The following is a 15,081-nucleotide window of genomic DNA, read 5'->3' as shown; positions in this document are numbered from 1 at the left end:
GAACAATAAACTAAAACTATGTCCCATTTTCATACACAGGAAAGTCTCAGCCAAGAAGAGACTGTGGAAAGTGGCAGCCAGGAGGTGGCAGGGGAAAGTGGCAGCCAGGGGGTGGCAGGGGAAAGTGGCAGCCAGGAGGTGCCAGGGGAAAGTGGCAGCCAGGAGGTGGCGGGGGTAAGTGGCAGCCAGGAGGTGGCCGGGCCCAGTAGCCTGACCGAATCCCACTTTCCTCCCCTCTGCCTTCAACAAAAAAGGCCCAGGAAGGGGAGAAGCGTGGAGGAGTCAGCACTTGGGTTAATTCGGCAGCCTTCTGCGGCCCTCACAACCCCTCCCAGTCTTCTTGAGGCCTATGCCTGCATGGCTGCCAACAAAATGCAGGAAATGGAGGTAGGCCAATGCCTCATTTGTGAAGTGATATATATGGCCCTAAATGAGGGGTTTAGGGGTGAACTCACAAGCAAAACCCACCTGTGTGAGTTGGACCATCCTCCTCCACCTCCTGCCACAGCCTGAAAGCAAGCGTGGAAGCAAGCATGGAAGGAAGACAAGAGAGTGATGGCCTGGGTTCAGTCTGGTCTGGCAAAAGATGCAGGCTGTTGTAAGCTCACAGCCTGGGGACCTATATGTCATCTGCTGCTGTTCCTGATCTCTCAGAGTCCTGGACCAGATTGTACTCCCTATTAAATTGACTCCTCAGGCTACCAATTTTGCATGTCAAATAGTTGATGTGTGCCCTGGGGTACAAAGGCTTCGCTAATTTCACCAGTTTATTCAGCGTTGCCTTCCTCTTTATTTTGTTATGACCCCTTAATAAATTTCTGTTTTTTAGCACAAATCATAGGCTATGTGTTTGAATAAAAAAGGACAGTTTGTTTGTGAGTAGGCAGGTACATTTCAAAAATACAATGTCAAATTAACAAGGGACACCAATACCAACCAACCTCCTTGAGGTTAAAAAATACAAGATAATAATGGTGTTTTGGTAACTTGACACACAAAACGACAACAAATATTATGGAGATCACTAGAAAAAAATAAATAAACAGGGGATCTTGATTTAAAAAAAAAAAAAGGAGATCACCATAAACAAAAATTATAAACATTATTCTGGATATCTGGCGAAAAAATAAAAATGATTATTCATGAGATCACAAGAAATAATAAAGAAATCAGTTTGTCAGAACTCTGTGTGAATATCAGCAGCAAAACAACTTCATTATTCTAGCATTATAAAGAAGAAGAGAATGCGCTGCATTAAAAGATCACAAAATTTGCAGCGTGACAAATGTGCTATCTCCATTACGAACGCTAGTTTTACCAGACCAAGCGCTTTTGTGCGTCGGAATTGTCTACACACGAATTTCTGACAACGGATTTTGTTGTCAGAAAATTTGAGAACCAGCTCTCAATTTTTTGTGGTCGGAAATTCCAACAAAAAATGTCCGATGGAGCCTGCACACGGTCGGAATTTCTGACAAAAAGCTCCTATCGAACATTTGTTGTCGGAAAATCCAATCGTGTGTACACAGCATAACTCTGGCACTGACCTAGATCAAACCTTGATCTAGGTTTTTTTATTTCTTTACACACTTTTTTTTTCTATCTCTGCAAGGACAGATACAATGTATCGCTCTTATCTAATCACAGTGACAGAAGACATGGGGGCGGGCTTCACAGTGACTGATCACTGTAATAGCCAATCAGAGGCTATCACAGCCCTTATTGTTAGAATGGGGCCTGGGGTTCTTGGTAAGGCCCCGATCGTTGTGAAGGGATTAACTGGGATTAACTCATTCTGACATGGATACACATAAAAATTCCCATTTGACTCATAGATCATATATTACATAAGCCCTAAAACACACATGTAAACACGATCTTTAATTTATTAAAACATTGTAGTTTTTAAAAATGATCATGCTTACCATTCTGAATATCTTTCATGTCTAAATGAAGACTAGACATTAATATTCCTACAGCTTGTGATCTTTTATTGCTTAAGAGCTTAACAACCTGTTGAGAATGAAACATCATTAATTAACTATTTCTTCCAATCTTATTCATCTTGGTGTAATATTATATATCCATCTCTTTTAAATATCCCAATGAAACAAATTTGATATGTTGGAAATTATTCTCATTCCACTGCATGAATTGGCTCCAAATGACAGGGAAAGTACAAATATGTGTACAATTATTAGATAAAAACATAAAGTAGCCAAGCAGTGGGTTGTGAGGTCTTTCTAGGAGGATCATATGAACATACTACTACATGATACATTTATGGAAATGTATTGACTTGTCTGAACTCTGTAAAAAAGTTTTTTTAAAGGAATGTTAGACAAGAAAAGCAGTCTTATGTTTTACACATATTGGGGTTGATTTACTAAAACTGGAGAGTGAAAAATAAAGATTTTTGACCCATAGCACCAGAAAAGTATCAGTGGTGCTCTATTGAATACCCTGGATTATATACTGACTTATGCCTAGCTGGATCTTTCTTACCATTAAAACCCCAAAACTGCATGATTTTGGGGGTCTTTAGGATATATATCTATACAGGTATATATATATAGATATATCTATCTATATATATATATATATATATATATATATATATATATATATATATATATATATATATGTATGTGTGTATATATATATATATATATATATATATATATATATATATATATATATACACACACAAACTATTTATCAAAAGTTTTGTGACGCCTGCCTTTACTCGCACATGAACTTTAAAGGCATCCCAGTCTTAGTCAGTTGCGTTAGCACACCCTTGGCAGCTATAGCAGCTTCAACTCTTCTGGGAAGGCTGTCTACAAGGTTTTGGAGTATGTCTATGGGTATGTTTGAAGTGCATTTGTGAGGTCAGTCACTGAAATGGATGAGAAGGCCTGGCTCACAGTCTCTGCTCTAATTCATCCCATGGACCTTGCTTTGTGCACTGGTTCAAATAATTTGGTGGAGGGGGAATTGTGGTGTGAGGTTGTTTTTCAGGGATTGGGCTTGGCCAATTAGTTCCAGTAAAGGGAACTCTTAAGGCATCAGCATACTAAAACATTTTGGACAATTTCATGCTCCCAACTTTGGGGATGGCCCTTTCCCGTTCCAACACCAGTGCACAAACAAGGTCCATAAAGACATGGATGAGCGAGTTTGGGGTGGAGGAACAGAGTCCTGACCTCAATCCGATAGAATATCTTTGGGATGAATAAAAGTGGAGACTGCGAGCCACGCCTCCTCGTCCACATCAGTGCCTGACCTCACAAATGCGCTTCTGGAAGAATGGTCAAACATTCCCACAGACACACACCTAAACATTGTGGACAGCCTTCCCAGAAGAGTTGAAGCGGTTATAGCTGCAAAGGGTGGGCCAACTCAATATTGAACCATACAGACCAGGACTGGGATGCCATTAAAATTCATGTGCGTGTAAAGGCAAGAGTCCCAATACTTTTGGTAATATAGAGTATATTCTAAATATTGTGTCTTTAGCGCCTGTTCAACATGTTGACAGTTCCAAATTGCATGACAAGTCGCACCCCATTGCCGATAATGTAATCGTTCATATTGCTGCGACTCATGTCACAGCGATTATGAAAAAGGGTCCTGCACTATTTTTTACAGATTCCACTGCAACTTGCATGGGCTTCTTTTAAATGAAGTCGCAAGCCGCAATGAAATCGGCAGTGCAAATCGCACTGATGAGCGGCTTTGAAATCGCACCGAAGTAACGCAACTTCAAAGCCGCACTGGTGTGAACCATGGCTAAATAATTACAGTTATGCAGGCTTACCAATAAAAGTTCTTTATATTCTTTTACATAAAAAAAGACAAACAAATATTTCATGTGCTTGCCAAAATGAACTTTATGCAGTTTTCAGCCTTCACAAAAGTAAATAATATAAGTATATTTGCACTATAGAAATAAATAACATTGCAACTTACTTGCTTTGTCTTTGTCTTAGTTATTGTATCAGAAATGGGTTTCTTTTTTTCTTTGATTGCAGTTTTTGAAAACAAACTTTCCAACTCATGAACATCTACCTTGGGTTCACTAACAGATTCCCAAACTAAAGGGTTGGTAAAATCTCTGTGAGCAAATAAAGAGTGTAAATAATGATTAATTGCTGCATCAATAATATTTATAAAATAACAAACATATATATCTCTGTAGAAATGTAAAGGGGAAATCCGGGTAACTAGTCTGAGTGTGGAAAGTGGATCTGGTTGGCAAATATGACCCACTGCTATGGCAGTGTTGTCCTTCAGCTTGTCTACATATGTTTTTGATCTCTTTGTAGATCTCTTTGTAGATCTGAAACTTTTAAACAGTAACTGAATGATTGCACATGAAAGTATTGCTGCAGTGGCAATTGCATATTAAAAGTCCCATTTTTGTAAAGGGAAATGTTGTTAAATGTATTCTACATAATTAGATAATAAAGATAATGTGCATAGATAAATTCACTTATTATTATGTAGTAATTAATTTGCAGATTTCTGCCCTCAAAACATGAAAAAGCTTGTACTTTCAGCACGTTTCAAACATAGTATATAAGAACTACTTTGTATTTTCTTTTATAAAGTTTCAAAGTTTGACTACAGTTTGGCAAATCTCTGTAAAGAGATCCCAATGCACATTTAGCTTGTGCAAAATGGCCTTATTCTGAATATTTTTTGCCACTCCTTGCAGTGTTAATTTTGCCAGCTGCATCCATTCAGAGCCACATTACCTACAGTTAGAGCTTTTTCATCTATTACTTTCATACATTTTCCCTTTCTCTCCCTTTCTCTTTTCTTTGTTTTAGCGAAGTATGACAAATTAAATAATCTGCTTGTAGGCAGGTACAGTCTACTTTCTCCACTGCAGGTGGTGCTCAACTGCAGCGGCATTACAGGGGCTGGGGAAATCAAGAGGAACATGATTCCTCTTTGCTTTTCAAGGTGTCTGGAGAAGCTATCTGATTGAATGCTGCCACCCTATGTGACTCTAGCACCCATCTTGGGTCAGGCAGAGCTTATTTAAGGCCCTGGCTCCCAAGCTTGGCACGCATTTCGTGTGTCGGTAGTGTGGGGAGAGGTCACTTGTCTGACAGGCAGAGTCAATTAGTGTCAGGGAGAGGTTCCAGATGAGTAGGGAAAAAATAGAGACATGCCATTCTTCCTGGAAGCCTCCCTATTTGGGTACAAACTAACCAGGCCACATTCCATCCCTCAAGACAGATGCTGTCAGCACATCTGAGACCTTCTCCGCTACACACTGCTGTTGTATGCTGTGAGTGTTTCACAGTCAGGGGTCTTCCTGACAGGTTTGTTGTGAACTACTTGATTCTGCAATACAGAATACAACTTCTGTTCTCAGCAACTGAACTCTGTGCGTTTACTGCCACCACACCACCTTGCACCTCCCCACATGCCCATCATTTTCCAAAACTGCCAACATTCAATTTTCTTTTTTATTAGCTTGGTGGAGAATGGTTGACAAACATGTTTTGAAAGATTGCATACTGAAAAATAGCAAACATATTTCTGTATGCCGCAGTGAAATAGGAAATAAAGAAAGAAGAAAGGCTTTCCTATGTGATCGTATGTATCAGTCGGCATATTGAATATGAGCTTACTCATGCAAACAAAAATCATCTGATCATTCTATTAAATCATAAGAGTGTAAGCTCTAACTAGCAAGGCCCTCTGATTCCCACTGTATTAAAGTGTATTGTATTTGTACCATTTACCCTCAAGTTGTAAAGCGCTGTATAAACTGTTGGCGCTATATCAATCCTGTATAATAATAATAATAATAATAAATAAGATCCTGGTAACTTTCAGTATCTTTTAGTCCCCTTTCAGTTCAATGTCTAAACTTTAATTGAATGATCATGCTCCCGGTCATTAATATTTTTAAGCTAGGATGGTAATATTAAAAGATTATTTCTAATTAACAATTGTATTGATACATCGTTAACAATAAACACATTAACATCAGGCAACTTGAATGTATGCCATAGTCGGCACTGCGTACAAACCAATTATGCTTATTTGCAGTTCTGTTGAGCATGTTCAAACACATATACATTTCAGAAGTTTTACTGAAATACCTCTTTGCATGCAATTCAAATCTTGTCCAGTAAAGGGGCTTCATGGGCTTTGTCGGCTCGATAGCAGCTTTTCTGGTTCCTTTCTCATGGCTCAATCCCATTGCTAAAAAACCAGCTGGCAGAGGAGGTTGTAGAAAACCTGGTAATGATGTGGGTGGTTGAGTCTGAACAAAACATGAAAATGATGAGGAATTTTGTGAGACGCCAAATGGAGGAGGAATTAATGGAGGTGGTGGTGGAGGAGGAGCTACCATATTAGCCAATTGTGGTAGTGGTGGTGGAGGAGGAGGAGGAGGAGGAAAAGACTGAATTGCAACAGTGCCTGGTAGTGGTGGTGGCGGAGGAGGAGGGGGAATAGATTGAATGGCAGTAGTACCTGGAAGTGGTGGTGGTGGAGGAGGAGGGGGAATAGATTGAATAGCAGCAGTGCCTGGTAGTGGTGGTGGCGGAGGGGGAATACATTGAATGGCAGTAGTGCCTGGTAGTAGTGGTGGAGGGGGAGGAGGAATAGATTGAAGGCTGATAGAACCTAGTAGTGGTGGTGGAGGGGGAGGGGGAGGGGGAGGAGGAGGAACTGTAACTGAATTCAATTGTGGGGTTTGCTGAAGATGGTAAACTGAGTTAAACCCTGGTAGTGGCAGTGGTGGAGGAGGAGGAGGAGGAGGAATTGCAGCAGCACCATGTGGTAAAAAGGCTGGTGAAGAAGGAATTACAGCCATATTTAGTTGTGGTGGTAAAGGTGGTGCGGGAGGTGGAGGAGGGCAGACTACTCTTACATCTGTCATAGAAGATGGTTGAAAATAATAAGCTGCATTGCTACCTGGAAGAGGAGGTGGAGGGGGAGGAGCAGGAATTGCAGCAGAGCCTGGTAACAGAGGAGGCACTGTAGTGTCACCTGTAAGTAAGGATAAAGGAGATGGTGGAGGTGGATGATGAGAATGGAAGGATGAAACTTCAGTACCCGTACAAATATGTAGTGATGGTGAAGAGATAAGGACTGTAGTAGGACATGATACTTGTGATAGAGGATCGGTAGAATTAAATGATTGCTGAGGTAGTGGAGGTGGGGGAGGAATTGAGTTGTTACATGGTTGTTGAGGTAGAGTAGCTTGAGGACCACTGACTGAATTTAATCCAGGTACTGGTGGAGGAGGAGGAATTGTAGTACAAAATGGAACCAGACGTGACATTTCAGATGAGAAGGCAGAAGGATGCAGTGCTAGACCTGAAGCAAGCCTAGGGTGATTATGAATAGATTGATGTGAGCTAGATAAAGAATGAGATGGGAGACCTAGTAAAGGGTCTTGTAGGCACAGTCTTGAGTCCAACGTGAGTGGCAAAGAACTGGTAACATCCGTATGATGTGCATTAGTGTAAGAAGAATTAATTTGTGTTGCAGTTGTAGTCGGGCCTTCAAAAAAGCCATTGGTAACAGCATTTCCATAGGTTAATGGTGGGGACAATTGTGGGAAAAGTGTTATGACTCCAGATGAGGAAATATTATTGTTTGGTTGAGATTTTTTATATTCTGTGGAGTTATTAGTGGACTCAGACTGTTGTGACTTTGAAGTTAAATCTACAGAATAATGTGTAAGCTGCGAGTTGCTTTCCAAATCCGGTGAAACGACTTGCCGTACAACCTTATTATCAGTTATTGTAGCTGCTCCATTTAAGGCAAACTCTTCTGTGGGTGAAGTCTGCACAGATTTTCCTTCAACAATCTTTGATAATGTGTTTTGGTTCCCATCTTTTAGTAGTACACATAATTCAGTATTTTGATCTTGTGCATTCTTTGTAGAACTGTTTGATTGTTTATATTGCTTTTCGTGTTCAGCAAGTTTAGCCTTTAAATTTTCAATGGTTTGCTCAAGCTGCTGAATTATATTTTCATGATCTTTCTTAGGAGATACAGACTTCAGATGTTTGCCCTATTTAAAGAAGATATTGGACTTTTGTTAAAATTATTAAAATATTCACACAATTAAAATGGTAGAAATATTTATTCAGAAACTTTGCTGTTTAATATACATGTATTTTTACATTACTCTTTAAACAGGCTGTTTTTATGTCATTTCTACTCAATCCTGGCTAACTTTAAATTATATCAGTTTAAACACCCCCATAATTTTGCCTAGCAACATAGTAATTTCACAATAATAATAAAGTGATATTAAAGGCAGTTTAAAAAAAAATAAAATAAAAATAACAAACATGTTATACTTACTTGCTCCGCGCAGTAGTTTTGCACAGAGCAGCCACGATCCTCCTCTTCTCGTGTCCTCTTCCGGCGCTCGTGGCCCCTCCCTACTGCCAAGTGCCCCCATAGCAAGCAGCTCCTGAGCTTCTGAGCTGCTACCCTGTGTGCCCCCCACTCTCTCCTAATTGGCTCACTGGCTGTAATAGACAGTAGCAGAAGCCAATGGCTCCTGCTGCTGTCTCAGCCAATGAGGAGAAAGAGACCTGGGACTCAGGTAAGTATTAGGAGGAGCTGAGGGGGAGGGGGCTACCGCACACAGAGGGTTGATCCTTTACAACCTCTTTAATTAAATGTAATATTAAACTAGAACTATAGGCAAACTTTTGTTTTCATTTTGGATAGAGCAAGGGAGGGTTATAACCACTGTCAGGTTTATTTTTTGCCATCTGTGTCCCAACGGGGAGATTTCCCTTCATTTCCTGTCCCATAGCCACAACAGGAAGTGAGAGGAAATCCCTGAAAATTAAGGGAATCCCTTGGGGACCCCCATGTCACCAGAACTAGTGTCCCCATTGGAAGATTTCCCCTCTGTTACTTTTCTGGGGACAACCCAAAATTTTAGATTTTATTTTATTTTCACTTTCAATGATAATGGTAAACAGAACAGATAGAGAAGGTGAATCTCCTTAATGGGGGCACGGACAGCAATAAACGTACATGTGTTCTAACCCATCTCAACTCTGTCCAAAAAAAAAATATAAGTTTTGCCTTTAGTTGTTCTTAAACAATTGAAAATAATAGGTACGATAAGCAAAAATCAAGGCTTTGTTTTATTTTAAAGCTTGTGGCATTATACAACAAGAACTATATTGAAGCATAACGTTTGTTTCTTTTTGTTCACATTCCAAGGCATTTCTATGTATAAAAAGTGGAAAAATATTCCATAACTGGCAGAAAAATATTGAATGAATCACAATACAAAAGTGTTTAAGAAACTGCTGGTGCTTTTTCACATTTTACCAATGGTCCTCCTTCTGACCACATTCCTAAAATCTGAAATTGGCTCAGTGCAGTGGAACAGTACCCAAGGAACACAATAAATGCTAGTTTATGGTGTTTTAGTGCTGATATGTGACACTGGGACACATTCACCAAGCGGTATCTTCTGCTTTAAGAAATGCAGTAAAATACCGCATTTTTAAAAAAAACTAATTGCCATTCACTAAAAATCCTTCTAAAATACCAAATGCTGTATTTTTCTGAAATATGTGGTATTTATCTCATTAAACCATGCAGTATTATTTCTCATGCGATATCAGTCAGTTTTTATTGTTAATAAATAGGTAAAATGGTTTAAACTGTAGAAATATGCCAACTCACTAAGTTAGTGCTATCCCTGCAGCATATGTGTTAATACAAAAGAAAAAATGAGACTAGAATACCAATCAAAGGGAAGCTGTTTTCACAGGAAACATCCTTAAAAAATATCTTTATAAATGTCAAATATTAAATGAAAATAGTACCAAAAATCACACACATACTGTATATAAATACCCTTCTTCCACCAATAAAAAAAGATAATGTTTTCTTTTTTATTGGTGGAAGAAGGGTATTTATATATGTGTATGACTTTTGATACTATTTTCATTAAATATTTGACATTTATAAAGATATTTTGTTTTTAGATTCACTCTCTCTTTGTCCTGTTTACCATTACTCAAAGTGAAATAAAAAAAGTCACAAATTTTGGGTTGTCCCCAGAAAAATAATAGAGGGGGAATTTTCCGAAGGGGACACTAGTTCTGGTGACCTGGAAGACCCCATGGAATTTGCATTTCTTCTCACTTTGTGTTTTGAGAATGGGACAGGAAGTGATGGCTTAAAGTATTTTAAAAAACTGACAGGGTTCTAACCCTCCATTACTCCCAAAATTAAAAAGAAAGTTTTGCCTTTAGTTACACTTTCAAGCAGCCTTTCTCAACCTTTTCAACACAGAGGAACCCATGAAATATTTTTCCAGTCTCAACAAACCCTGCTAAAAATGACTATATTTACAACTCATCATGATACATTCATGTGATGGTAAATGAGAAGAATGCTTCTTACACTTTTGGTCACTGGGAAGAATTACCCCCATATAGATACAGTAGCTAAAAAGATCAATGATGTCAGTGGGAACATATATGTGGGAAGATATCTCTAAAAATAATTGTGAATAAGTAAACAAGGGATTAGACCATTGTGCTATGTATATTGTATTATGTTTGGGGTGATTGAGAGGTCTTTTTGCAGCAAATGATGTATATGCTTGTATATTGTGGTAGTGAGGTACCCCACCAGTGTATGAATACAAGATTTTCAACCAGGCAGGTTGAGGGGCTCCAGTGTATTTGCTTGTTTGGGAGGAAACTGGCTTTTTAGTTTCCTCATTATTTACTAAAGTCCACTTTGGGACCTGGAGCCCGGGGATTTCTCAGAGATCTGGGTGGGATGAAATCCCCTGTCCTAGGTTAGGGTTTTGAGACTCACTGGCACACTGATTGTTCAGGTGTGTGTGGGCCTTATAGTAGAGTCAGGACCATGGTTCTGGGCTCCACCCTCCTGAGGAGTCCAGAGAGTGCAGGTGTGCACTAGAGAAGCCAGAGACCTGAGTCTGAGGTCGCTGACAGTAGTCAGGAGAGCTCCGTGTGGGAGCCTGAGCAGTGGAGCATCTACTGCTGAAGAGAGCCAGGTGGCTCTGTATTTTTGTTTGCAATGCTGCATGTGTAAGCCAGGAGGCTGAACATCCTTTTATTTGTTGCTAGCGGTGAAAAACCCCTGTGAGGGAAACCACTCTGGCGGGAACCTTGTTTGTTTTTCTTTAATAAAAGTGGGCCAAAAAGCCCTGAAAAGGAATCATTTGTGTGGACTGTTCTCGCTAGCGGGTGCTACACTTGAGCTAAACAACCCCCAAACTTTACAATATTCACAAAGTCGCTAAGAATCTGTTGAAATGACAGGAGAAAATAAGTATATTTTACTACATGTAATGGGGTGGATTTACTAAATGCAATGGTGTGGATTTATCAAACATATTGGGGTGGATTTACTAAAGGCACATAGACTGAGCACTCTGCATTGTATGTGATTGGTATTCTTTGTAAAGTGAAGCTTTACCTCATGTACTAAGCTCTGTAGCAAATTGCAAATTGCACAGTCTATTTGCCTTAAAGTAGAACAATAGGCAAAACTTTTTTTTCCATTTTGGATAGCGTAAGCAGGGTTATAACCCCTGTCAGGTTTTTTCCTTTCTTTTTACATCTGCGTCCCCATTGGAAGATTTGCCCTCTGTTACTTTTCTAGGGACAACTCAAAATTTGGGAAGTTCTTTTACTTTCACTTTCAATGATAATCGTAAACAGGACAAATAGTGTGAATCTCCCTAATGGGAGCACAGACAACAATAAAAACCTGACAGGTGTTCTAATCCACTTCCGCTCTATCAAAAACTAAAAAAATAGTTTTTCCTTTAGTTGTACTTTAAGTAAATCAACCCCAATGATTTCCATTTTTCTATAGGTTAGGTTATGATGCATTACTGTTGAGAGAACTGATCAAAAAAGGCAGAGACTACTCAAATTTGGCAATTATATTTTTAAATTCTTTAAATACCGCATGCCTGGACCACTGCTTAATTACCACATGCTTTTAATATTTTTTTTACTTCTGTGAATTGAGTTTAATGCCTTTTCATACCGTATTTACCGAGTGTTTTCAGTGTTTTGCAGTAAATACGGTAGTTTCGGGATCACATGCGATATTTAGGGAAAATGTGTACGGACACCTAAATACCGTATGCAATCTACTTTAGTGAATGGAGCACAGAGTGGATTTCTTGAAAATTAGAAAACGCCCTTTGTTGAATCTAGAGTCATTCCTTGTCAAAAGAAGTTTATTGAGTATACAATATTATAAAGATACATAAAGTAAGTTTACAAGGATCTATAAAGTAAGCTCATTGTTTTACAGTAGGGATTATATAGGTAAATATCATGAAATTTCAAATATTAAACATTGGGTTCACGTAAACCTAAATTAAAGATATATATCATTTCCTTAGTTACTTTTGTAGGTATTTAAATGATTTATACCTACTATATATATTGTTTACAGGTAGAGTGTATATAGGTCAAATAAATTCTGATAATGAGCTTTAATCGTAAGGTGGAGAAAAGGAAAGAGAAAGAAGAAAAAGGGTAGAAAGGCAGAGGTATGGAATCTAGAGTCATTCAAGAAAGGGGTCTGTATGCTGTGCATCATTCATATTACTGCACGTTTCTATGAACTCAGGGAAAGAACAAATTGTATTAATCCAAAGTATAACATAAGGTTTGTTGCTTCAACTACAAAGTTACAAAGTTTGTTATCAGGTACTGTGTATTTTAAACTTTTACCTAACAACAATAAAAAAAAATTGTATCTTGCTCAACCTATTCATAAACTGGTGTTACACATGAAAAGTAACCAAACAAAAACTATGATACTCATATACTCATGATATAGACAGTTTAGAAATAATATTTTTTACACACCTATAAGCTGAATGCTCACCTCATGTTCCTTTGCAAATTCTCTTGGTTTTTCAGAAAGTCCAAATCCGGATGAGCATTTCTCTGATAAAAATAAATTTGTAAAATACATGTTTATGAAGATGAAAGGAAACTCCATAGATATGTCTCTTACACACAGAATACTATTACCAAAATAATGTTTGATTATATGCTTTTAATTCATTCTTATCCTGTGGATTTCATACCTTTAATTTGTATCTTTTGCTCTCCCCCTTTAAGCTCTGCAACATACATAGAAGCACATATGTGCATTTTTGGCCAGATTACTGTATATGCAAGATACTGATGTAAAGGAAAAATACAGGCAGTCCCCAAGTTATGAACTCCCGAGTTACGAACGACTCCTACTCACGAACGGACTCAATGCTGGCCGCTTGTGCTCCATGCTGGTCCTGTATACCTCCGAGCAGCTATCTTGCAGTGCCGGACACATCCCGTACTGCAGTACTACATGTACTACATGTACTGCATGGCCAGAAAAGCTCTAGATAACATAACTGCATACTCAGAAGTGCCCGGAACATCCCACATCCCTGCACAGGCTGAAGTTACACTATTGCATGCACTATTCTGACTTGCACACAAATTCCACTTAAGAACAAACCTACAGTCCCTATTGTGTTCGTAAGTCGGGGACTGCCTGTATGCATGTAAACATAAGCGAGCTGTTGCAGATAAACCAATAGAAGTTCAGCCAAAAACGAACTAACTCTAAATCTACTGGCAGCCACATTCTTTTTTTTTCAATCTCTTTATTAATTATCCAATCCCTCTTGCCCCCCCTCCCATCCACCCCCCTCCCTCTTTTGCTACTTGTTGTCTCCCGTTTCTCCCTGTCTCTCCTCTTCCTCTGCTCCCATCACTTCTGCATATCTCCTTGTCTGCTTAAATTCCATCCACACTTTTTACTTATTTTCAAATCCTTCCATTTCCTCTTCTCCACTACTTCTTAAGTATTCCATGTTATATATATATGTATATATCATTTATTTTTTTGCACCAACTTCCCATCGTGGGGCTTTCAAATTCTTGCCACTGTCGAGGTAAGAAACTTTTGGCTGCGTTCATTAGATGGGGTATCAATGTTTTCCTATACTGCTTTATTGACACTTTAACCCCATGAAACAAACACCTCCAAGGTTCCTCAGATATGTCTATGTTAGTAATCTCCTTTATCACCTGCAACACCACTTTCCAGTATTTTTTAATCTTTGGGCATGTCCACCATATGTGGACCATGGTTCCCATAGCCTTGCATCCCCGCCAGCAAAGCCATGATGCCCCACCTTGGTATTTGTGTGCTATCTCTGGTGTTATATACCAACGTGAAATATATTTGTAGTTAATTTCTATGGTATTACTATCTATTGCCGTGTTGTGTACCATTTTTAACCACTTGCCGCCCGCCATATAGCAAAATGACGGCGGCAAAGTGGTTTCAATATCCCGACCGGACGTCATATGACGTGATCAGGATATTAAGCTGCTGTGCGCCCCCGGGGGCGCGCATCGTGGCGATCGTTGTTGCGGTGTGTCAGTCTGAGAGTCATTCTGACGGAGACTCTTTACCATGTGATCAGCCGTGTCCAATCACAGCTGATCACGATGTAAATAGGAAGAGCCGGTGATCGGCTTTTCCTCACTCGCGTCTGACAGACGCGAGTAGAGGAGAGCCGATCGGCTGCTCTCCTGACAGGGGGGTCTGTGCTGATTGTTTATCAGCACAGCCCCCCGTCAGATCCCAACCAGGACCACCAGGGAAGCCGCCCAGGACCACCAGGATGGCCATCCACACCGGACCAGGTATGCCCCCTAGACCCCCAGCGAAATACTAATCTGTGCCCAGGCAGCTGCCAATCAATGCCCAGGCAGCTGCCAATCAGTGCCCACTCACAATGCCTACCACTGCCAGTGCCACCAGGGATGCCTATCAGTGCCTCATTACAGTGCCACGTATCAGTGCCCATCAGTGCCACGTATCAGTGCCCATCAGTGCTGCCTATCAGTGCCCATCAGTGCCCAGCAGTGCCGCCTATCAGTGTCCATCAGTGCTGCCTATCAGTGCCACCCATAAGAACCCATCTTTGAAGTCTTTCAGTGCCCATCAGTGTCACCTATCAGTGCCCATCAGTGCCACCCAGTGCCACCC

At 39.8% G+C, this 15,081-nt stretch overlaps 1 protein-coding gene across 3 annotated transcripts in view; it reads right to left on the bottom strand.

Moving 5' to 3' along the window:
* The window catches only part of FMN2 (formin 2), a 262,967-nt gene that overhangs the window by 193,458 nt on the left and 54,428 nt on the right, over nt 1-15,081 (bottom strand). For all 3 annotated transcript variants that reach the window (XR_012243937.1, XM_073627509.1, XM_073627510.1), the window contains exons 4-7: nt 12,913-12,974; nt 6,126-8,053; nt 3,973-4,117; nt 1,926-2,013 (exon numbers count right to left, since the gene is read on the bottom strand). Coding sequence is in view for 2 of the 3 variants with exons in the window: in XM_073627509.1 (XP_073483610.1) it covers nt 1,926-2,013; nt 3,973-4,117; nt 6,126-8,053; nt 12,913-12,974 (2,223 nt within the window). In the remaining variant the exon portion in view is untranslated. The remainder of the gene's footprint in view (nt 1-1,925; nt 2,014-3,972; nt 4,118-6,125; nt 8,054-12,912; nt 12,975-15,081) is intronic.

The sequence above is a fragment of the Aquarana catesbeiana genome, linkage group LG04, assembly GCF_042186555.1.
Source record: "Aquarana catesbeiana isolate 2022-GZ linkage group LG04, ASM4218655v1, whole genome shotgun sequence".
In the NCBI taxonomy this organism is placed as follows: domain Eukaryota; kingdom Metazoa; phylum Chordata; class Amphibia; order Anura; family Ranidae; genus Aquarana; species Aquarana catesbeiana.
Note: the sequence above shows the minus strand (reverse complement) of the source record. Positions and strands in the feature narration are given on the sequence as shown.